Source organism: Amblyomma maculatum, chromosome 1 (assembly GCF_055883805.1).
Source record: "Amblyomma maculatum isolate TAMU_Amacu chromosome 1, ASM5588380v1, whole genome shotgun sequence".
NCBI lineage: Eukaryota > Metazoa > Arthropoda > Arachnida > Ixodida > Ixodidae > Amblyomma > Amblyomma maculatum.
The window spans coordinates 55727954-55753384 of NC_139344.1; the positions used below are offsets into that span (position 1 = coordinate 55727954).

The 25431-nt window shown below is 43.9% G+C and overlaps 1 protein-coding gene across 2 annotated transcripts in view; it reads left to right on the forward strand.

The window, feature by feature from the left end:
* Window positions 1-23155, forward strand: part of LOC146202407 (inhibitor of nuclear factor kappa-B kinase subunit alpha-like) — a 101317-nt gene extending 78162 nt beyond the window's left edge. The window contains exons 15-18 of one of the 2 annotated variants that reach the window (XR_014703698.1): window positions 7172-7274; window positions 8909-9056; window positions 10490-10618; window positions 19310-19436. Coding sequence is in view for 1 of the 2 variants with exons in the window: in XM_084588157.1 (XP_084444283.1) it covers window positions 7172-7274; window positions 8909-9056; window positions 19310-19455; window positions 20950-21019 (467 nt within the window). In the remaining variant the exon portion in view is untranslated. Of the gene's footprint in view, window positions 1-7171; window positions 7275-8908; window positions 9057-10489; window positions 10619-19309; window positions 19456-20949 lie in introns of those variants that run through there. The other variant, XM_084588157.1, reaches the window with a different exon arrangement.
* Window positions 23156-25431: the final 2276 nt, after the last annotated feature.

Consider the following 25431-nt stretch of genomic DNA (forward strand, 5'->3'; position numbering starts at 1 on the left):
ATGGTAGTATGTGGTTGAAACACAGAAAAAGAAGGCTTTTAGGAGGTGCGCGCGGCCAGCAGAGGCGACCAGAAAAAGTCACGGTGGAGAGGGGGAACAGGCGCCGTTTCAGTTGCGCGTACTAGATGGCGTTATTGGGTGGTGCCCCAGCAGCGCTGTTTTTCTATGTGGAGAAGGGTATGAAAAAACACCGCACTCACGAGCTTGTTTACTCGCTAGCACAACGTGCATTCCACGAAGTTGTTTAAGCTCTTCCCATAGAAGAGCTGGACTCAATTACCCGAATCAAATGCAATAAAATTACAAAAACACGCTCAAAGGCCGCATCCACCAGCTGTGCTCGCAGTAGAGATACACGCGGTTCTGAGTTCAGCTGGCGGTCGGCGGGTTGTCAAAGAAAAAACAAAAAGAACAATGAAGTGTCCCATTCCCTCGCGACTGCTCACACATGTTGCTAGCCAATGATGCACGCCTGTAGCTTTCCACGTGCTACACTTTTCAACTGCCCAAAAGCAGTCCTCTGCAAAAAGGCCATTAACTGCCTGCGAACAATGCACCGACCGGGCAGACCGGGAACCGCGACGCCCATCCCCCCGTCGCCGAGTGCGACCTTCTTTCAGTGTCCTCGTTGCCGGCATTGCTTGTTGTTACTTTGTCTTGATGGACATCTGTGAGCAGTGTTTGCTATGCCATCATGGTCTCTGTTTAAAAGAAGACAACAGCCTCAGCATGCCTGCCAAGCATGCGCAGTTCGTTCTTCGTAGCAGCAGCACTGAATGCCGGCGGTTCGCTGTCCCGTTCCCGCCTGGCTCAGCGGGTCATGCCAAATATATTTTGTGGAGACACGACAACGAGTGTGTCCGCGGTTCATCTCCACAAATTTGGTGACTCCGAACTTCACGTCTTCGCTCTCTGCTCCTGCTCTGCGCTTGCATCAGCCTCTTCGCTAGGCCTACCAGCGCCCGGAGCTTGAGACCCTGCCTACCTTCTCTCGTGTAAGCCATGACCACGGATTCCTTCGCTCAGGTAGCGTCTCCGTTGTCTCACACGGCGCTTCCACATAAGTCCGCGGTCTCTGCTCTCAAGCTCCCTGATTTCTGGCCATCGGGCTCGGAACTTCGGTTCCTCACCATCGAGGCATTATTCCGCTGGCACCGCGTCACTTCGCAGGTGACCATGTTCGACCATGTCATTGGCGCGCTCACACCTGCTACTGCTGCGATTGTTCGCAACGTCTTGCGCTTTCCGCCTGCTGATCGCACTTATGATCACCTTCGGGTGACGCTCATTCAGCGAACTTCTGAAACGGAGTCGCGCCATCTGGAGCAGCTCCTTACCTCAGAAGAGCTCGGAGATTGTAATCCTACCGAGCTGTTGCGCAGCATGACCGCCCTGGCTGGAGACTCTGCTGCCGCACACGACAGCGCACTCCTGCGGGAACTCTTCCTGCAGCGCCTACCACCGCAGGTGCTCATGATCCTGAGCGTGTCCTCATCTCAGATGCTGGAATCCCTTGTTGCGCTGGCAAGATAAGGTCATGGACGCCGGTTTTCCCTCCATGGAAACAACTCATCGCCCTCTTGCCCCTTAGTTGTCCAGCGCAGCCCGCCTCACCGATGCTAATGAGGAGCTCACTCGGCAAGTAGCGCGGCTTACAGCTGAAGTTGCAGCCCTTCACGCTCGCCGGCTGCGTTCCTCATCTCCACCTCGCCGTACCAGCTCCAGTACTCCTGGCAACCGTCCTCCAGGACCTTTTGCTGGTACCATCGCCGCTATGGCTCTCGCGCACGCCAATGCTGCCAGCACTGTTCCTTCGCGGGAAATGGTCCGGCCAAACACTAAGGCCGACCAATGTTCTCGGCCCATGATCCAGTTGCCTCTTCCAGGTCACTGACCGTATAACGAAAGTCCGTTACCTAATCGACACAGGTGCCAAGATCTGTGTTCTTCCACCTACGTTGGCTGAGCGACGCCGTCCTTCAGACTTTCCACCTCTGATCGCAGTCAACGGATCGACCGTATGGACATATGGCCAGAAGGCGGTGACTCTCGACATCAGACTCCGCCATACTTTTTGCTGGGTATTTGTCATCGCGGACGTGCGCTCACCAATCATCGGCGCCGACTTCATGTGGAACTACAGGTTCCTAGTTGACATGCGGCAAAACCGCATACTGAATTCTGAAATGAGCCTAGTCGTCTAAGGCGTCTCTTGCCGTGATCCACAACTCCGGCTCCTCCAGGCGCACAGCACAGTTCCCGACCCTTGGTCCAGCGTACTTGCAGAGTTTCCGGACGTTTTCCGACCCCTGTCCCTTCAAGCACTGGTCGCAAACAGGGTGACTCATCATATTGTGACGACTAGGCCTCCCATGTTTGCTCGTGCTTGTTGCCTCGCACCGGATCGCCTCGCTGTCGCCAAAAAAGAATTTGAGCACATGCTGGAGCTTGGCTTCATCCGTCCCTCCTCCAGTCCTTGAGCATCGCCCCTCCACATAGGGTCCAAAAAGAATGGCGACTGGCGATTACCAGGCTCTCAACAAGGCCACAGTTCCTGACCGCTACCCGATTCTACATATCCAGGATTTTACATAGGCCCATCATGGCTGCACAATATTCAGCAAGGTCAATCAAGGCATATCACCAGATTCCTGCTATGCGGTTTGACGTGCTGCTTTGCCTATATTGATGGCATTCTTGTCTTCAGCCCTACGGCAGAGGCCCACAAGCTCCATCTGCGTTAAATCCTCGCGAGGCTCAGCCGCTTTGGTCTGGTGGTCAATGGACCGAAAAGCGAGTTTGGCGTTGCCGAGTTGGACTTTCTCGGCCATCGCGTGAATGCCCATGGCATACGCCCGTTACCGGCCCGTGTCACTGCCATCACTCAGTTTCCCCTGCCCACCACGACCCGGCAGCTGCTCGAATTTCTTGACCTGCATCCTCTTCACGACCTTTTCTCGGGCCACAGCAAGCCAACAGCTCTTGTCGCTTGGAGCGATACCGCTGACCATGTATTCAGCAGCATCAAAGCTGCCATCGCCGGCGCCACGCTCCTCGTCCATCCCAAATGTGATGCGCCTACATCCGTCGTGATTGACGCATCGGACACTGCTTTCGGTGCAGTCTTGCAACAGTTCGTGGCTGGTATTTGGCAGCCAATCGCCTTCTTTTCCAAGAAGCTTGTGCCCTCTGAGCTACAGCACCTTCGGTCGAGAACTGTTTGCAGTATATTCAGCTGTGAAGCACTTCCGCCACTTTCTCGAAGGACGCACTTTTCATATCTAGACTGACCACAAACCTCCGACTTCTGCGCTGGCATCCAGCAGTTCCTCCTACCTCCTACGCTCCTCGGGAAATCGGGCAGCTCGCCTATATTTCCGAGTTTACCTGCGACATTCGTCATGTCAGTGGCAAGTCGAACATAGTTGCCGATGCTCTTTCTCACGCTGAAGTCAGTGCGACGGGTGGTGGACAGCCAATCAACTTCACGGCTATGGCTGCTGCTCAGCGAGCCGATGCCGAGCTGCAATGGCTTCGCACGTGCGACACCTCCCTGTTATTGGAGGACGTCTTGCTCCCTGACTGCGCCGTTCCCCTCGTCTGTGATACGTCGACTGATCGTCCTCACCCCTACGTGCCTCCATCATACCGCCGAAACCGCCGGCACAAAAAGAAGACGACAGCCTCAGCACGCCTGCCAAGCACGTTCAGTTCGTTCTTCGTGGCAGCAGGACTGAATGCCGGCTGTTCGCTGTCCCGTTCCTGCTTGGCTCAGCGGGTTATACCAAATATATTTGTGGAGACCCAACAATAGTGTGTCTGTGGTTCATCTCCACACTCCAGTAATTGGAACGGTCGGATGGCCGGGTGTGGTGATGCATGGAGCTGCATAAAAGAGAAAACTGATGACGAGGACCAAGTAATCGGTATGCGGCATTCGGCAGTAAGATGCGCTTGACCCACTGCCTGGCAGCCTGCAAACTTAACAGGTTGTCTGTAGCCAGCGTTTAAAGCATACGATGGAACGCAAGTGCTTTGTTCCGAACTTGTACCTTGTATGAACAATGTATGTAGTGTTACGCTCCAAGAACATTAGCATGGTGTCCTCCTATGAGGAAATATGTGATGAAATGCAATGCATTTCCATACTGTTAATAATTTGCAGAATTGTCATTGTAAACAAACTGAATTGAATTTTTGCTATTTTGTATGCACATGCTACATACATAGTTTGGGACTTCCTGAATTGAATGCAACGAAAGAATAGCATTGAAGCAATCAAAAGTTGGAAAATAAAATATGATGTATTAGTTAGGCATACAGTGGATTTTAGGCACTACCTCTGCGGCTGGATTAATTTCTTTCATTATCCCACTCAAGAAGACATTGGAAGGAGCAAGTTCTTGTGTAAATTTTTCCAATGCTTTCTCTGCGAACCCATTCTGACGTCTTCAGTTTTAAGTTTCCTTTTTTTTTTTTTTTTTTTTCTCATTGCAATGATGTGATAGCTATCTCATCTTCAGAAATACTTTCTGAATACATGTCTGATATCGAAGGTAAGTGTACAAGGTAACAATTCACGCGCTTTATGTGCTGACAACGAATTTCCTTCACAATCATAATTTGAAAAAACGCGCCGTCAATGTGTTACATAGTAAGCGTCATTAATATGACTGTCTTATTTAAACGGGGCAGCGTTCCCGCGCATCACTGGTCCACCACAGGCTGGAATTCCTGGTAATTCCTCACCAGGAATTCCAAAGTAGATTGCCTCCCATACTACAAGCTTGCGCTTCACCCCAATGTAAGGGAGTGCAACATGGCATTTATATGGAAGAAAAAGTTGGCCACGCACGCAGAATACCCTTCCAGGCAGCACGGTAGTGCGTGCGGACTCGAGTATGCACCGTTTGTGGGGAACTCCACGAAGGTATCATCTGGTGGCAGGCGAAGGAAGCAGGCGACGCACTGTGACTTTTTCTAGCTGTGGTAGAGGGGCAAGTTTCTATCTCCGTGGGACGAGGTAAACAAAAGTCTGAAAATTTGGCAATAACGGCATCATTACGAGTTTCTTCGCACTTCTTTGATGCATTAAGGAGAAGCTTGATCTGTGTCACAGTTTTAATTACTGGTTACGCAACCATTTTAAAATCTAGCACCAAACTACTTAGCATATTGTGGATCAGCACAGAAGGGACAAAGGATCAAGGAAAGAGAAGACAACACAGGTGCAAGGAAAGAGAAGACAACACAGGTGCTGTGTCCTAGCGCCTGTGTCGTCTTCTCTTTTTTTGGTCCTTTTTCTTCTTCCGCTGGTCGACAGTATGAACCAATTTCAACCTGTCCAATACAGCATGCTGTTAAACTACTTTACATGCTTTACCAATAAGATTGATGTATTCGAGTTGTTGAACATCGTTCATTTGCCAAGTAACCATTCCAGCTACCCTTTAAAGCAGGCTGGCTTAATCATTGTAGACAATTAAAGCGATGATGCTTCATTTTTTCAGTAATTTTTTCATATCTGCTATGACCTGTGCTGAACGTTTGCATCACATTGTCTGGAAGAAATTCATTTATAAATTATTTAGCAGTCATGAGCAAATAGTACATATGGAGCTATATATGCTAATATCTTGGACATTATTACAAAGAAGGAAACTTGCAATGAAACATTTTGTGTTTATACTCTTTTAATGCTGCAAAAACATATACAGTGAATTACTGTTAATTTGACCCCTTAATTCAGAGTTCGGATAATTCGAACTAAAAGTACGGTCCCAGCCAGCAGACATGCACGGGCTCATTGCAGTTAATTCGGATGAAACATAACATAGCTAGCACAGCCAGAAATCACCGAATTAGATCCCAAATTGCATGGAACAGTGGTGCTCGCACACTTTGTTCGCATTATGGCATGCAGTGCTATGATCAGAAGTTCCCCATTTCTGAAATAAAGCTCCGTCTCATGGTTCAGTTTCACTTTCCCTACCTTCACTCCATCCTGCAGCTGCAGGTGGGCAGGGGTATAGGCCTGTCGAGCTGTTTCATACGCTGCTTAGTGTGTCACTGTTTTTATTTTTATTTGTGCTGGCATCACGCTGTTATAGCACCTATGTATATACATACATATATCCCTCATGTGCATCCTCATGCTGCCTTCAGTGTGCTGAAGCTTTGCACTAGTCATGCGCAGTTTTATTGCCATGTTCCCTTCAACTTCCTCTTCATGTTATAATTATGGTCACATTATTAATGTGTAAACATGATATCGGAATTTAAATTTTCAAGGTCTGCTTTATTTTTGAAGGAAATACTTGACTGGTTGCAGTGTGTTGCATCCTTTCATGATCTCTGAATGCCAATCATCAAAATATGGCACACACCTCTGATTGCCTTCTTAATTTCAGCTCTTGTGCCTGATAAAATAATAGTTGCGGTTGCCTGTTCAGTGGCTAAATTATACAGTATTAAAGCCTCGTTAAGGACTTGTTGCAAAATTGGCCCCCAAAGCCAGACCTTTAGCTTGGGGACTGGTGTGAACAGCGTGGGATGCAGATTAATTTTCTGAAAACAGTATTTAATAAGAACCTGTTGTCCTACTGCTGTCATATTAGAGACCGGCATACTCAGTCATCTCGTCTATTGAATACTTATGTTTAACAATTAAAAACCTCAGTTGGGGAGAGCACATTAATAAAATATCTGCCATAGCATCTGCTAAACTTCGTTTTCTTGTAGAAAACTAAGGAATGTCCCGTCAGATGTAAAGATGGAAGCATATCGCACGTTATTTTGCCCAGTTATAGAGTATGGATCCACAGTATAGGACCCCTTTTTTTTGCCCAAGACATTCCCTATGTTGGGGGCATGCAGTGTTTCTACTGCCAGATTTATTCTATCCGATTATCGTATGTCGCTCTTTCTTCACCAGCATGTTAACGAAGTTAAAATTAGAATTCCTGCATGTGCGGCGACAGATCACCAGACTGTCTCCCATCCTGTATTGTTGAGTGTTCAAACCTGAATGAATTTGAAAAGTTGTTATTTATGCATTGCAGAGCTCTCCTGCTTGGGCAGCACTAGCTGCCTGCAGTACTTACACTGACAATACTTACAAATAGTGACGCTTCTGATGCTGTGATGGCTGCTTTCATTTTTTTCATTACAGATTACAACAGTGTGTGCAAAACCAGTATGGAAATGTGTGAAACCATTCGCGAGCTTGATCAGGAACAAGAACGTGTTCTGAAGCATGTCAGCCCTTACATAAGGTGTGCTACACAGTAATATTCCTTAATATTCCTTATGTGAACAGCTTCTGGTCAGGTTGTGTCGTGCATTTTATATTTACAAGTCGAATGCACCTGGTTGACTAGACAAAAATGATAAATTGAGCTGTCTTTTTCTGAAGAAACCTTCTACACGGAATTTTAGGCTTCATCGGTTCTTTTATATATATATATATATATATATATATATATATATATGCGGTACATTCTGTAGCGTAGCTGTAACTCAAGCCAAGGTGTGGATTTTAACCTTTGGCCGATGTCAGAAGTTAGTTTATTAGTTTATTATCCTATTTTTAAAGTTACATTGATGCAGACACTTCTTTATTAATAAAGGCAAGGTGCCTGCTTTTTCAGCCTAGTTATTCCAGAGTGTCCCGTGTGTTCTAAAAGCTTTGGAACTGAGAGGCCTCCTATTTGAACGTAAGGTCAGAGGCTGTTCCAACACAATATGCCAGCAGTTTTCTAAGGCTACTGTTAGCAGCACTGTGCTTTTTTTTTTTTTTTTTCTCTGCACAGAAATATAAAACTTATACCAGGAAGTATGCTACAAAAAGAATGTTCCTACTGTGTGAAAGGTGTATTGCACTAACCGCAGGTAAATACATGTTACAGTGTCTCCCTAGCGAAACACGCATGGCAGCACCTTCACGAAATATTTTCAGTTTGTAATGCTTACAGTCGCATTGTGTGCAAAGCAGATTGTATGAGAGCCATAAGCAAGAATGGCCATATTAGCGTAATGAATCTGCCATTTCAATGCACGAATGTGGCATAATTCTTAGAAATATTGTACAAAACTCGAGCACGTTTGGTCAAAACATGCCAGCATAACTAGCGGTATCACTAGGTCTGAAAAGGGTGTGCAAATTATCCAAAACAAATGTGTATACCATTCAGCTTGCTTCTTTGTCAAACTTAATACTTCAGGTTGCGGGAATTATTTGGAACTTGGGTACTATGCGCAGTAATTATTAACACTGGCTAGGTGCGATGTGTGTATATATTTTTTGTGCAGTTTTTTTTTATATATATAGATATTAACTTGAACATCCTCACAAGTGTTTACATATTTGCCTTGTATTTGTTATCGTAAAATTAATCTGCTACTTTAAATGAAACCACTTTTATTTTTGAAGGAAAAAAAAAACATATATAATAGGATTAATACAGGATAAGCGTATGGAATGACAGCACATGGCATTTTTTTTTCTTTAGACTTGCTTTCTTATTTAGGTAATCCTTTGTGCATGCCAACTGACAATATCATGCCTTATTGCAGTGTCAATTTTGTTTGGTGAGGTGCTGGAAGAGTCCTTTCTGTGTTGTGTTGCACTGCATTGTTTCTGAAAGCTCTCACAAAAACATGTCGAGTGATTGTGAATCAGCTGTAGATGTCTTCCTGCATTTGGTTATATTCGGATCCAATAGAAAAATTGCTCCATTGTAATAAAAATTTTAAACCCATCTTGCTTCTTTAATATTAAAAGTGCAGTAGAGAACAGTATGATGCAACAAGAAAATTCTCTCATTGCACATATCTATTTCACTACCTTGCATGCATTTGCTACACGCGAAACATGGAGTAGTTGAGTGTCTCTTTTTATGATTTCCAGGAACATGCTATGGGCCTTACATGAGCTTAGTAGCCTGCATCACTATGTTAGCAAGCTGTCTGACAAGATAGTGTCCATTAGCCAAGCCCTGTCTGTAGAGCAAGAACAACGCCAGCAGTCCATCTGGAATCTGCTTCGTATGGAGACTGTGAGCATGTCATTGGCTTTCTCATAGCTTCCTGTTTTGACATTTTTACCTAGTTGTGCAGCGCTCTAGGAATATCATGGAGATCTTGATTTGTTTTCAAATGTTCGATTAAGCCATAAAGAAAAGAAGAAAATGTCCATTCTGTTCCCGATTTCCAGGAAAATCAGTGGCAAGGCAAAGCAGTGCAGAAATACGAGACAGGGAACGAGCATGCATATCAGTCGTGCTGATGAACAGTGCTATGTATCGGTGCGGACAAAAGTAAACGGAGCACGAAATTCTAAAATTTTCATGCGTTGCATAATTGAAACTGGCAGCCATGGTATGTACAAACTGGTAGTTGACACCAGTGCCATTTCACTAGGACAAATATTGTTTTATATCTATTGCAGAAGGCATGATTTTAAACAGAAAAGCGTGCTCGTTTACTTATGTCTGCACCTGTACTTGGCTGTCGTACTTCATGTGAAACAAGTTTTACGACTTAGTGCTTTTTTCTTTCCGTCTGCTGAGTGTTTATGGCTCTGGATTGGTGCAAATGTGTAACATTGTAAGCATGATGATAGGCTCCGATTGTGTTTGTGGGTGGCATCTTCGAAACATTTATTTTCATTGATGGATTCCCGTAAACGTTAGAGAGTAATACCATTCCTACTATGGAGCTCTTGGTCAGTTCGAAACACCATCTTATTTGCTAACCTTCTTAGTTAGCTTTGTTAGTAGGCGACTGCCCCAGAAAAGCAGTAGTTCCAGCTTTAACATTGCAACAAATGTTTCTTCAACTGTGAAGTATCTGTTAAAGCCATAAAGCTGTGCTTTGCAGCCCTTAGGTGGATGCTATTGAGTAATCACTCCCTTTTAACTAAATTGATGTGCTGATATTGAAGGACCTTTACAGTTGTTTCTGTAAGTAACAATTACAAGCAATTTTGTGGCATGCTAGGCTGCTTAATGAAAATGTGTGCTCTTTGAGGTGTCACCCGGCCTATATGCAATGGATAAAAACAATTGGTCACAGTTTATTTTGGGGCCCCAGTGCATGGTTATTCTTGGGGCTCCAATGCAGCCTATGAATAGCAGGGGTTGCTTCCCATTAATCAGAACAGCCTACCAAATTGCGTTCCCTTCAGCAACAGGAATTGTGGGAAGTGCTTTCTTTTCTCCTTCGAAGATCCTCTGCCGCGTAGTGCCAAGCAGTGGATGCTCACACAATATTAATAAAAATTGGGAAGAGTTGCATCTCACGTGCTGGAACAGCACGGATGTTAAAGGGTCCATGAAAAGCTATTTACTAAAACTAGAAAATATGCAGAATAATAGATATCCGATCAGTACTCTCTGCAACACACAAATTTTTAAGCTAGCTTAATTAATACCGATCATGTCCGTGATTGAAAATTCTGCTCCTCCTCTTTCTCCTCAATTCGGTGTAGATTGGCTTGTAAGGAAAAGTGGAGAGAACAAGTCACTACAGCGCTCCACCATGCGCCATCCTGCTTGCGTGACTTGAAAGCATCCAATAATGGGTGCACTCAGCAAGCCCCAGTGACGTCATTTGGGAGGTTTGTGCACGGGGATGTGTCGTCCCAATCGGTTGCGAGCGGTTGCCAGGAACGCTATTTGAAAATTATTTGTAAATAATAGACTGCGCACAAAGGTTTTAAATTTGACTCGGATACTCACAAAGACCACCTCTAGATTTCTTGCATTAGAATTTTCCACAAGTACTGTTTCAGGGGCCCTTTAAACACGCGGCAAAAAGCAAAATGCGAAAGCAGTCTTACGCCGAGAGGTCAGTCTCAGTTTCCAAGATAACCATGTGGTAAAAATTGGATGTGTGCAAATATTCGGAATTTTGAGTTGTGTTTCCTTTTAATACGATTCACACCACACTTTCACTGAACTATTTGCAAACAGTTCGAAGACTGAAAGCGTGGTACATGAACCTTGTAAACAATCAGAAAGAAATGAATTTCTAGTTGATCTGAACTGCATCACATTGGCAAGTGGCAATAACTTGCACTTGTTGCATGACTTAGCTTGCTCCTCGTTCCTCAAAGAAGCGTGCCAGCTTGCGGCAAAAGCTCATGCGGTAATGTGCTGATGGTGGCCAGTGCATGCTCGTGGGTCAGAAAACAAAATCTAGCACCACACGGAACATCACTGTGTCTAGCCACGATGCAGTTGACAACCGGCTGTGAGCCTAACTGGCACTGATCACCTTGTTTGTTTTAGATCACCATATTCATGCACATGGAAGCAACCCGTCTTGTGGCAGACAGAGTGAGGGGGTGAATTGCAGCCCACGTGCACTACTGTGGTTATTTCGTGGCAACAGCTTTGATTGCTATCAATTTTCATCAAAACCTTAAGACTGTGCATCTTATGCTACCGCGGTAAAGAAAGCCGTACTGAGTACAGCGCAACATGTGTCAGGGTGTCTAGCAACCAGGAAATGTCAGGGAAACCATCAAAAATTTCGCCAAATCAGGGAAAATGGCACGATATATTCTGCAGTGCATTTTCATTTTAAACTGGCTCACAACAAGTATGTTATATATGCAGGTTTTCTTTTTTTTTGTGTGTGTGTGTGTGTGTGTGTGTGTATGCTGAGTGTGCGGCCCCCACCGCAGCCGCGCTATAAGGCAAGGCGCAATATATTACTTTGACGCTAGCGTATGCATGACTGAGCTGCCACAATAGAAGAATCAATACACACGTGAGTTGGTTACTCAATAAAATTTGCGGAAATGCTGCGTGAGAGTAGTATGTGACAAAAAGCAGGAATAATCCTGCCGGCAGCACACGTGAGTTGGGTACTCGATAAAATTTGCGGAAATGCTGCGTGAGAGTAGTATGTGACAAAAAGCAGGAATAATCCTGCCGGCAGCGGCCAGCGTGAAAGCGATCGGTGAGCTAAGCTACAGCTGAGCTACAGCTGAGGTCCGTTGTGATACTCCAGCGGTTGACCGCTCACGTCTTCGCGATCTCGCCGCAGGTTCCGTGCTTCATGTGCGCGATAAAATTGCTTAACAATTTCATGATCGCATTCCATTGGATCGCGGACTTTCCCGACAGAATGGACTTCCGTCATTGAGTAGTATGCGGCGGTGGCGTCAATTCAGTGTATCGTGATAGGGGATGCAATTCGCGCTGTAATTTGAACCCGCGGTGTCGTCATCGGGCAGCGTGGTTGGATGTTCCCTGCACATCTAACAAGTCTGGCACCGGCTGTAACTCAGGTCCTGCCGGCACGCTTGTGACTGGCGTCTTCTGGTTTTTGTTCCATGCTCGTTTCTTACAGCTTCCAAAGGCCCGTTGCATGCACGGTTACAATCTACTGTTTTCCGGCATCTCGATCGCAAGAAAAAACTTTGCACAAAGCTGTGCATCGAGAAACACGAGCGAAAACGGAGACTCGCATAAAGCGGCGGACGGAGCGGTGAACGCAAAACAGAGAAAAAAAAAAAAAAGACGTGCCAATCATGCCAGCCAATGGGAGATGTGGAACGGCGCGCTTGAAAGGCGCACCGCTTGAGAGCTAATCGGAGACTATAAACGGCTTCGGAAAACCAGCGTGCGCTTAAGCGAAGCCATTTTGAGATAGCACAAATTGCACACAGAGATCAGTTTTAAACTAGTTTAAACCAAGCCCAAGATGGCGGAAATCGGCTGGCTGCAGCGCCCGTAGGAATCTCGAACAACATTCCTCTTTTCGTGGGGCATTTCATGTATACCATGAAGTTTTGAAAGCCGATTTTATCGCATTTCCTGACTGAATTCAGCATTAATAATTTGAGTACAGGTGCTCGAAAGGATAAACGTTCCGAAAATGTGTTTGTTATCTTTAAGAATTTTTGCTACTGCATGTCTTCAACTAATTTTATTTTCCAGCTGATTACGTATTTATCAACAATCTGAAAGTACTGAGAGCCTGCAACTTAGACGCAGTTTCCTTTAATGGCCGCGTGCGCCGCCACTATTGTAAACCGATTGTGACCTAGGGTGCCTCGCATCAATGCACACTATATACACCTGAGTTTTGACCAATCAAAACTGGCGTTTTTTGATACATGGAGCCTATAGGAAATTTTGCAACTGGTAATATCAAAGAGCTCTGCTGAGGCTGGCATCAGTGCGCGTTTAAATTTCAGTAAACTTGCGACGTTTTTACCCGCTATTAACACTAATAACAGCCTTTCACTATTGTAAATTGGAGAATATGATTAATAAATAGTTTTTTGTTGGGAATTATTCGTATATGCTCATTATCATCAGCAGCTACATTTTTTAGTCTCTTCACTCGTCAGGGAATTTGACCTGAAATAATCAGGGAAAACCTGAAAAAGTCAGGGATATTGAAAATAATGGTTTGCTAGACACCCTGTGTGTGCTGCGGTTCCTAACAACATGCTTTCGTTTTCGAGCCTTCACAGTTTGCTGCTGTGTTTGTGTGGCTGAGGCTCATAACGGGGCTTGCAGACTAGTGAAATCAGCGCATGGCGGCTATCGTAACTACATGCAATCGTGAGCTGTGCATTTCAAGCAGCATTTTACTACCGACGCTTTCTCTTCAGTACCATATTGTTTCATTTTGTCAGTGCCTCTTTGGTTCCTTTCCCCTTTATTTTGGCAATGATGACTCAATGGCTGTGACAATCAGCTGCTGTGCCCAAGTTTGCAGGATGGAATCCCAGCCACTGCAGCTGCAGTTCATTACAAACAAAATACAAAAGCACCTTTGAGCTGTGCATTGCCACTAGGACATTTTGGCAAGCTAGTTGGTGCATTAGAGATTGTACACATGAACAGTGCAGAAGCGACATAGAGCTGGCTACAAACATGAAAAGAAGGCAGTGCAGTCCATTGAGAAAGTAAAAGACATTTAAAGGGACAGAACACCGGCCTAAATATGTCATGAGATTATGGTGGAGATGAAAAGCTCTTGTCTCATGTAGTACAGATCGAGCACTACAATAGCAAAGAAAAGAGGCTTTACTATTTTACTTTGCAATTGAAAATCGCATAAAAACAACCGGAGAAACCCTAGTACTTTCAGTGTAGCCTCCCACGTGACTACATGTCAGCAAAATATCGCTGATTTTCGTAACTGCACATTGTTCTTTTTTCTTCTAGGAGTGCTTGCCATAATTTAATATATTTTTCGCTCTCTCCAGTGCATCCTTAAATAAAAACCACCCCTACTTTCGCACCGTGAGAGGTATGCTTGCAGGTTTTGTCACTAGATGGCGCCACAGTGTTTGCAATTTCGTGAATGAAGCAATGACAGTGCCCACTAAAACTTTCGTCGACGAGGGCGTGCGTTATTGTGCCGTAAGAGCATTGAGTGTGAAACTGAAAAAGACGTTACTCCACGCAAAAAAATGTCTGATTACTGTCTGACGAGTGAAAATTATATTTGTTTTCGGTACGTTTTTTTTTGTCGACCACCAGTCATCGCGGTCGCTGCTCGTGGTTTCCAGCATCGGACTACATAAAAACAGGTGCTCGTATTGATCGAAAAATTCCCAGTAAAAATTTTTTACAGCGTTTCTAACAAAATCGTTATAGAATCGAACATTTTAGACATCAATCTTTCCACTGCGGCGAAAAACCGTCGAGACCTCAATTCCAGTGTTCTGTCCCTTTAAAGTGCATTGAGAAGCAAGGAAGGGAAGGGAAGGGAAGAAAAGTGGCTAATATTCTGATCATTGGGCAGCGCAAAGCACAAGGTAGCGGTGGCAAGGAGTGGAGGCGCTGTGGCACAGCTTGTATACTTTTGCTGCGCCTGACTTCATTGCACACATTTATCAACTGTTGCCTCTTAAATGAGGTTGAGGCCATAGAAGGCGATACCATGTTCGTGAAAAGCTAATGGAATCCAACATGCATTGTATTCGTAGCTGCGTTGTATACTTGCTAAAGTGGTATGAACTTCCATAAGCTGTAAACAAGATCGAAAAAGTGATAATTAAAAAATCTCACATAAAGAGACGATAAGAAAAGGATGGAAGGTATTGTCAAATGTTTGTTATATAAACCAACAAAGCGTGTGTACTAAGTAGCCAGGTAATTACCAGACAGCATCTTCGAAGCCATGTTATCACCGACACTGATACAGTGAAGGCACCGATAAAGTAAAGGTATTTGCCAGTCCAACTGATTTTACTAAGGAAGGGCTCTACCAGACTGCTTAAATGAAAATATTAGACCTTTAGTGGTAGCAGGAGGGGTGATGAAACTTACTATACCTCCCAGCGGCCACGAATTAGACACTAGCTCCAAACTTCCCTTTGTAGCTGGCGGGGCGCGTAAATAATGGACCTGATGGGGGGAGGCCGTATAGCGGAGCGGACCAAGAAAAACGGGTTCTTCAAGCAGCACGGCTGGCGTGCGCCTGCGCGCGGGAGAGTGCTCTGCTCGTGGATTTTCTACCACACCTTACCGTTCCTGCTGCGGCGCGACAGGCTCGCGGCAGGAACAGTATGATGAAAAGAAAAACCACAGGCATAGCGCTCTCGAGGGCGCAGGCGCTCGCGAGCAAGCGTACCGGACCGCGGCAAGAAATGGCACAGAGAACAGATATTGTTTCCCTTTTATTATTAACTGCACGTGAAATAGAGAATAAAAAGATGCGACGGGGTATTAAACACACACCCTTTACATGGCCAAAAGTTTGCAGTAGTTTTCTTCGCTAACGTTGTAATCTTCACAAGTGCAAGATGCCGGAGTTGGTACTGCATAACGAATATAACAGCATGTTTCGTCCTGTTCTTTGCGCTGTTATATTCGTTGTAATCTTGCATGCTAGCTTTATCAATAAAAAAGAACCTAGTTTGCCGGCACTGCTTAATTGTGTCAGCATGTGCACAGTTGACATGAAATTAAATATATGATACACATATTCATTCCATGCTTTTCATACCAACAAAGCAATGCAGAAATAGAGTAAATGCATGCACTCTAGTATACCTGGTGATTGGTATTTGATGCAAGTAATCAAAAATGTCACCGTGCTATACATAACGAAAATACATGATTAAAAATTTATACTACCATTCCTGGAAGAACTGTAGTCTTCGAAATGCACTTACGCCTCTACACAGCACATGAAGGTAACAAGTTCAACACCAACAACAGCGGCTGTCGCTGACTAATGGCCGGCACAATCAGCAGAGGGGATGGGTCCATGGAACTGGAGCTGCACGCAGACAAGTGTCTCGTCTCCTGAAGGGGCGGGGAGCCAGCAGGAATGAGATGCACAGTGTACGAAAGCCGCGAAGAACAACCGCGACTTAGGCTGATAAGCCAACATGCAGTCGTTCGTTCAAATTCAAAACGAGCGGGGTCGGAACGGTTACAACGGTACGCGCGAGGGGGCAGCAGAGTCGGCGGCGCCGTCGGTGCGAGGGGGAAATTTAAGCGCAAGGGAGAAGCCCTCTTCCCATGCTTTTGCGCTTTTGCTTTTGCCTCCGTGTGTAAGAAGGTGCGACGAATTAGACGGGGCGAAAGTGCTGCTGAGATTTCGCGGCCTGGTGGCAGGTGAGAGCGAAGAATCACCCATATTGCCTCACTAAGTTGCCTCCTGTACTGTTGTAATATGACTAGTAGACCAGGGCCGTATGGTTGGAGCATACTTTATGAAACTGTGCTGGTCCGGCAAGTACAGAAAGGCTAAGCTGTTATGCTGCCAGTCAAAAAGAGCAGTTTCCTACAGTGTTTTTATGCTTGTTGCTGTGCCTGTCATACAGTATGCTATCGACAAAGCATCTGCTGCATTTACATTTCCAGCACGTTGCAGCTCATATTGGATGCAACTGTACTTCCATATGGAACATGGCTTCTGGGATCACCTAGTGTCACTAATTAAGAGACTTGTGACGAAGAATTTTGTTCCTTTTTATGAGCATTTGCAGCAGGTTTGAGCAGTTGTATGTAAATGGCAGCTAAGATAACAGAGTTACAGGCAAGTCAAGCAAGTAGACTTAGCAGACTTCTGCAAAGAAGTTTTGTGTACTTTGTACTCATTCGGGATGTGTGAATATTTGGAACATAAAATAGTTTTCGAATAGTATTTGTACTTCAGTTTAGATTGCACCGCACTTTTGCTACTCTATTCAAACCTCCGAAATGTTCAGAACTGCATATTTCTAGTTGATCTAAACTGACGGCGAAATATCGCGACTTTTCCAAGTGGCAGTATCTTGCACTTCGCATGTGAGCTAACTTGCTCGCTAAAAGCCTGCGCGCAGTGATCTGCTGGTGACCCTCGAGACCAACGAATGCGCGCTCGCGTGACGGAAAGCAAAGTGCAGCACCTCGTGGCTCATCAGTGCACTGCAATTTGACATCTGGCTAAGAACTCACCAGCAGGGACCCCCTCATTTTAAATCACTATGATAAGAGACATGGCATATGCAGAAGTGATCTGGTTTGATTAGGAAGGAGTGATGGTGCTGCACACATGCACTCCTAAGATAGATTCATGGCAATCGCTCTTAGTCATTTTTACCTATTAGAATCTAGAAATTGTGTATCTTAGGTCATAGTGGACAGGAAAAGGCTGTTTGATAAAAACATGGACCCTAAGCAGGCTGTACAACCATGACATGTTTAGCACAGTGTGCATACTAGGGTATCTAATGGCAGGATTTGGGTTTCGTGCCTTTGGTTTGTGACAGCATTGGGGTCCATCATGAGGCCTGCAGTCCAGTGAAAGAGCGACATGTCGTCAATCAGAAATATACTTTCATCTTGTCGTGAACACTGCATTTGAGGCTCATGAGGCACTTCGAGTGAGTGTGGAAAGGATGGTCCCGCACATGTTGCAGCTCAGGTTGTTGCTCTTGTGTCTGTTTCACTAGCCATCTTGTTGCACTTTGCCAGCAATACTTCGTGCCTTGCTCTTCTAATAATCGACCATTAACGGCACTCCTCCAGTGAGGAGCCATCTGCCTAGGCACCTTACAGTGCTTAATGACAACATTTAATAAGCTCCATAGCCATGTGAGCATTAAGTCAAACTGTGTCTGCAGATTCTTTTCACTGAATGCATCATCTAGGAACTGTAAAAGAAGAAAATATTCTACAAAAATAGTGTTTGTTACTATGAAAACTGTATTACTGGTACAACTGTATTTAATGCCTGGTAGACCTTACAACCTTATAACCTTATAGTCAGTTATGCTGATGATGGGTTGGAACAAGATCTTTTTGCAGTATCTTTGTTCCTTTCATAGCTATGTCTTGTGGAAAAGTGTTTCTCTTTAGTGTGCACTATCTCTACTAATATCAGTCTAAACTATTTCAAGTATTTGATTTGTTTCACACTATATATTTATTTGTATCTACTTCACACAAAAATTTGATATTTGTGTGCCTCTACTCGACAGAATTATGCCATCAACTGTTTTGAATTAGCAGCACAGTCTCTTGCAGCATGTAATCTTCAAGAAATATATTGTTGTGTCAAGTTTTCGAGCTTATATTGCCATCTTAAATAATTGAGGATATACAGAAGCTGTGCTGGCAGAAATAACTAGTGCTCCGCCGTGGTTGTGCAGTGGTTAGAGTGCTCAACTACTGTTCCCGAGGATGCAGGATTGAATCCCGGCCGCCACGACGGCCACTTTTTGATGGAGGGTAAAAGGGAGGCGCCCATGTACTGTGCGATGTTGGTTGTCGGTGCACGAAGAGCCCCAGGTGGTCGAAATTTCCGGAGCCCTTCACTACGGTGTTTCTCATAGCCTGAGTTGTTTTGGGACGTTAGACCCCACATCCAAACCAGAAATAACCAGTAAAAGAATTTAGCTGAGAACTGCTGATAAGGCTTGATGGCATTGTGAATTATAACTGGCATGGTCAAGGGTATTGTGACAAAAAGGAGGCATTGCTGAGCAGTATTTTTGTAACGTGTTGGAAGTATTAAATGGGACAAATTCAGTGTTGCTGTTACTGCATAAATTCTCCAAATACAGTAGCAGAAGGCACCTCCTTCTGCCCTTTGCATCCAACCCTGATATTGGGCTAGCAAACAATGTTTTGTATATTTTAATGCATAATTGGGATTTACCTTTTATTTGTGTATTTGCTTTCATTGTTTGATCATATTTTTAGCATGTCATTTTCTGCTCTGTGTTAACGTAGCTGAAAGCTCCCATGCTGACATATTCTGAAAAATGGAAACTCAATAGCTCATGCTTCTACCAGTTGTGCCATGTGTGTGTGACAAATTTGGAATGGCTCTTTTACAGAAGCTGTTAGCTACATCATCTGGGCAAAACCAAATGGTAGTCTCTGCTGGGGAGTGTTCGTCTTGGCATTCTTTATGCCAACGAATTGATCAGCAGTTAAAAGAAAGTAGCGAGCAGTGTAGCGAAGCTGACGCCGTGTTCGAAATGTAAGCCATGTTTTGTCTTGTCACTACTACCACTAAGTGCAGTAAATACATTACTATTGTGGTTATGCCACGAAAGTCTGCACAGTAGCCACACTTGCCTTTTACAGCTTCTGCAAACATACTACTAACATGTGTTTATAGCTAGCCAGTTGCAATGATTTTTTATACGTGGCTATGGTAGCATGCTTTCAGAGCACATTTTCACATTGGCGTTGCTGAAGGCATTGTTGTAATGCAGTAATTGGTCAAGAAAAAGCTATGCGGTTATACAATGGACTGAATCCCAAACTCACTGAAGAAAGAAAAATAACATTTGAGTCAGCCTTTATTTGCTTCATGCTGCACTTTGCATACCTCTCGTGAGATCTTGTATGCAGCATTCATTAGTGCCTAGCACATGTGAAAACAATACCTGTTTGTTGAGGAAGAATATGACGACGCCCTTGACCGGCGTGCAACCTTATATTACCGGCACTTATGTTAGTGCCTGCCAAAGAAAAAGAAGTTCACATTACATGGTTGGCTCAATGTATGGCCGCTCAAATACAGATACTTTTTCATTTTTACATGCAGACAAAGAAAAGAAAGATACTGCTACCAGCTGCCACATGTTCTTACATCGTATCATAAAATGTACTGTAATTGTTTTCATGTCCGAGACCGATTTTTCTTGTAGATAGGTTACTGGGACGATGTGTTTATTTTGAGAACTTTACTATCGTTAAAGATTTGGTGGCTAAAATTTTCATTACCAGTTGTAACGCTCCTGCATTTCATGCATTTCATTGCATTTAATCTGCACATGGCCATATGTCATAGCTTCGTAGATGGCAGTTGAGTAGGCGTCATAGATATTTAAAGTCCTGTTAAACTCGTTCAAAAACAAATGGTGTGCTTAGGTTATGTTGCATGTCGAAATAAAAGGAAGCTTCAGGCAGTGTGCACTTGCTTTTTATGCTAGTCTGTTGTCGTGTGTGGCTTATTTTTCTGTATTACATTCTACATTGCCCTGTATGCCATGCCGAGAAGACCATTGTGCGGTGATGGCAAACCACTTCTACCACTCTTGTGCTGCAGGCCTCCTGACAAATTTGACGCTGTATTGAACAGCTTGTCTTACCACTAGTGCAGAATTGTTGCTCAGTTTTTCACTTTCTTTGAACTTTTCTTGTGTTTCTTCTCTAGTACCTTGATAGTGTAATGTTAAAGCACAGAGTGCAGCAGTATAGTACAACACATTGGTGAGCAGGTTGGTGAAACAAAAAATTTAATGTAGGAATGACAAAACCACACGGACACACTTACACACACGAGTTCGATGTGTTTGTTTTTCTCCTTAAGCTTTTAAATTCCAACTTCGTTAAGCATTTCCATACCACAGTGGCCTCCTAAATTTCAGCCCTAAACAAGGAGTTATGATGCACATCATTTTCATGCATGGATTTTACTTGTGTGCACACAACTGTACATTTGGTAACAAATTTTTTCCTGCAGGGTTGAAGCAAACATTGCCAAGTTGGAGAAAGATTGCAGTGAGCTGTTGAAGAGCATGACCATGAAGTGAAAAGGGAGCAACTGCAGCTTTTTCCTGTACTTGGGAGTCCCGCCTGCCTTGACGTTTTCGGTCACTGCGGCTTGCCTTTGCATATATATCTCCCAAGTGCCATTATATGCCAGGCTGTCTGCCACGCCTGCAGTCAGAGCAGTTGTCTGGATTTAACACTGGCTTTAATTGTTTGAGTAGAAGCTGCTGTAGCAACTTGCATTGTGAGGCTGCGCTTAAAGGGACACTAAGGGCACCCAAATATGCTATCAAAATCTAATAAATGGCATTTGGTGACACTGTCGCCGCATATCCGGCAGCAAAAATCAAATTATTGCTGAGATATTGCGACAAAAAGTTGAGTTTTTTTTGTTCCCGCCGGTCGAATTCAAACTGTTTTCTCCTACTACGTAGTCAGGTAGAATGACGCAAGAGGAGACTCCGTGATTGCCGGCGCACGGGGAGTGGAGAATACTTCGCAGGTGCATGCCGAGTCATGATCTTCATTCGATACGCAATCAGGGTAGGCGCATCTGCTGCTCCGAGCTCGTATTTCAGGCGCCGCAGGCCCAAACCATACTATCAGAGCACGCACGAAGTGCCTGAGTCGGAACATAACCGAAACTGAAGTGGACGCCTGTAGCGCCGTGTTAGTTGAGAGACTAGCGGCACCTACCGACGAGCGTACGAAATGAGTATGTTTTTATATTTGCCTTGCAACATTTACGTTGTCTTTTCGTCTTTTCGCCGTCGCTTATGTGTGATAAAAGCATGTTATCATATTCGAGACAAAACCGACTACCGCATTCAAACGGTCAACGTAATTTGCATTTGTTAGCCTCCAGGATCCCTTGCGCGTCACGTGATTTGTAGTTGCGAGCCGCGGCCATTTCGGCGATACCTGTATTCCTGTTCTTCCTCTTTACTACCTTATAACAGCTCTGTTTTCAGTAAGAGTGGCTTTTTTGTAACCAGGAACTGGCATTCTATCGATGCAAGCCCACTTCATTTTTCTCTTTAGTGTCCCTTTAAGTAAAACTGGTCTTTGTTGTTTGCCATCCTTGTGAACTGCTGCTGCTGCTGTTTTCCTAGGCCATGCCACCAGTGGTGTGTCGCCTTTGTGATTGCAGTAGGTGCTGTGTATACTAAGTTTCAAAGGCAAGGGCGTCTTTGGTGCTGTTTTTACATCGAATTTGCACTCCGAGGCCTGCTTTTCTTTAGGTCTCTTTAGCACACCACGGTGTATGGCTCGGGTGTTTTTTCAGAATATGCGATAGGACTAGGATAGCTTTTGAGGCATCATGTAGATTGCCTTTGTTTCAGTCAGTTAAGCACTTGGAGCATAAATAAGCCTGACTTTGTACTCGAGCAATCACTTGTGAAGCTGTGAAAGACGCTCATGGTTAACTGGCATGAGCACGGAAGAGGTACAACTTACTTTGATGTCTGAGAACTGCTTTGCCTGCCATGGAACTTTGTGTTATCGCTCCTGTACATTCTGTCATGTTCCACTGAGCACACATCATTGTTTTTTAAGTAGAACCAAATTTCTGGTGGATTGTGCGAGAAAGAAGCGAAAAACGTCACCACTTTTGGTTGTTTTTGTACCGTTGGTCAACACCACTGTAAAACTGTGTGATATTATGTCCTTAAAATTTATTTATGCAGAAGTTAACATAATTGAGCAGCAGTATTCAAGTAGCTTAGGTCATAGCAGTGCATAATGGTAGTTTTTTGATTGGACGGTCCTTTTCTTTTTTTTTTTTTTTTACTTTACTTTTTCTTCTCTCTTTACTTGTTATAAGTTTGATTTTTTTTCACTTGCATTCATTACTACTTTTTATGTGGAGTTATTTTATATTGCCATTTCTCCTCTACATGCAGTGGCCACATTTTTAGAACCTGTACAAAGGTGTTAATGCATACAGGTATTTGCAGACCTACGCATGAATAGCGCTGAGTGTTGTGTGCTATCATGTAGTTATACATCATTTTTGTTATGCCTGTACAGAGATGCGGATGGGCTGTTACATGCATCAAAATGTTATCTTTTTTTATTTTGGTGCAAAAACAACTTTACTGTTGCATTTCCAGCGTATTTTTTTGTGTTTGTATGTGTTAGGTTGTGCACCAATAAATTTACTGGAATTGATGGTGCACTTGGAGTGGCTGATCCTTGGTACATGTGCGTGTATTCACTGTGCTAGAACCTCATTTAGCATGGTGTTACAGTAACCTGTCATTTACTGCACTTGTCATTTCATGGGCCCACACTCTGAGTTAACATCTTTTTCATAAGTGTCGTTTTCGCCCTCACTTAGGGTCACCTTATTGGTGGAAACGGCAGAACCTTGTCAGTTCGGTTACCGCTACTTTGTGTTCCCGCATTTACACTAATCAGATGGGGGCAAAATATTCTGAAGGACACTTCATTAAGGATATGAAGCGACAGCGTAGGCTATCAGCCCACGTATAAAGCCACGCTTTAACCAAGCCATATGAACATGTCTACATGGCCTAGGGGTAATGTGAATTCAAGGGTCCTGGCAAGCTTTCTGATATCAGCCTCCCATGTGAAAGGAGAGAGCCGGGTTGGCAGCCCCTGCCAAACACAATGTTAAGCAACCCTGTGTACAATCAATGCTCAACCATGTCAGCTGCCAGCTACTGCCTGGCAGTGCCATGCTCGCGATTTTTCGCTCACAATGCCAGTGCTGGCAGACAGCCGCTGCCTCCAGATTTTCAGTGAGTGGAGCCTTTAACGCTATAGCGTTAAAATTACACTTCTGAAAACGACACAAACTCTGAGTACAAGCTTTAGCTGATGCCATGCAAGTATGAAATCAATCATCATAGTTGTCTTACCCTTAAAGTACATAGGTTACTATTCAGAACCTTGAGAATGGCCGGGGTCCTACAGCTAGAATACCTTTAGGGAAGTATAAATGCAGCATGTTTATACGTACAAATGCACGCAGTGTACCATACATTAACCCTTTGTAATTACTTTACAAAGAACTTCAAAAAATGAATATACAAGGCAAACTGTAGAGGCATAAAAGGTAGTGCAGCAGTATATGTGGTATTAAAAACTGCAATGTGTAATTAGTGTGAGTGCATGGAGGAGCCCATTTATCAGAGCCTTGCATTACATGTTAAGTTTTGTGTGATTATTTTATTTCATTGTTACCAAGTAAGCATGAAGTAGTAGTGTAAAATAAGTTAGTCAAAAGAAGAAAGTAGATTTATTGGTGTTATCTGTTAAACACTTTGACTTGGACCGTTGATGCCGTGATGAAGCAGTTTGTATTAATTTCATATGTACTGTTAGACCAAACTGAAGAGCAAACAGGCATATGCAGTATTTTTCTGCCATGCAGCAAGAATTCTTTGCAACCTATTTATAAATATATACGACAGAAAGAAAGCGGTAATCTTCTCCTGGAAATATCTGCAAAAAAAAAAAAAGGAAAAAAAGTTGTTTCATTGAGATAAAGCCAAAAAAATCTGCCCAAGTTCCAAAAATAAAAACTTAAGAGCCTAATTCCCAGGTATAACCACATAATATATGTGCACTTCAGGGTTCACATTTTATGCATATTAATAAAATATAATTTCGCAGAAAGCGTTGGCATTTATTTCTGAACAGGGCGGAACCAACCACAACACCTGCTCTGTCCTAGATGTGTAGTCTAGCTCTCTCCTCTCTCTCACAGCTGCTTGACCAAGTTTTAGTTGCATAGCCCGTGCGGCAGAAGTTCTCATGTTTTCAGTTGAATGTTGAACATGACTGGGTCATTGAGTGCTTTCCATTTGATGTAGCCAACTGCAGGTTCCAGCTTGACACACTGCATGAATGTGGCTTCAAGCACTGCCAGTGGTAATTTAACCTATCATTGTGCTGTTTGCCTGCCAAATATATTCTTTGAGCACCTTTCTGCTGCAATTCATGCAATGACGTTTTAACCAACAGCAACGCAAACATAATCTTGGTATTTTCACTGCATTTTACAAAAGTGAGATGAAAGTGATGTGGGAAGCGCTACAAAATGTTCAGTGGTCATTTGTGAATTACTGCAATTCACATCTTATTTTAGCTTTTAGGAATTTAACACAAAGTGCACACATTGTTTGACAGAAGTAAGTTACAGTGAAAAGCTTTCTAGCCTTTCGTGTTTCCATGTCAAGATATAATATGAGCCATATTTTCTACTTTGGCAGACTCAAAACGCCTGCTCTTGTGCTGGATGCACAGAACTCCTGTCCATATTCATGTTCAGTGAAACGCAGGTTGAACATTCAGTCTTTCACTCCCCATTCACATAAGCGAGATTAAAGCCTTATGGGCTAGTATGACCAGCCTTTTATGCTCGATCCCTTCATAAATACTTGCCAGTGTTCTTTTGCCAGTGTTGCTGCACACCGTGCCATCT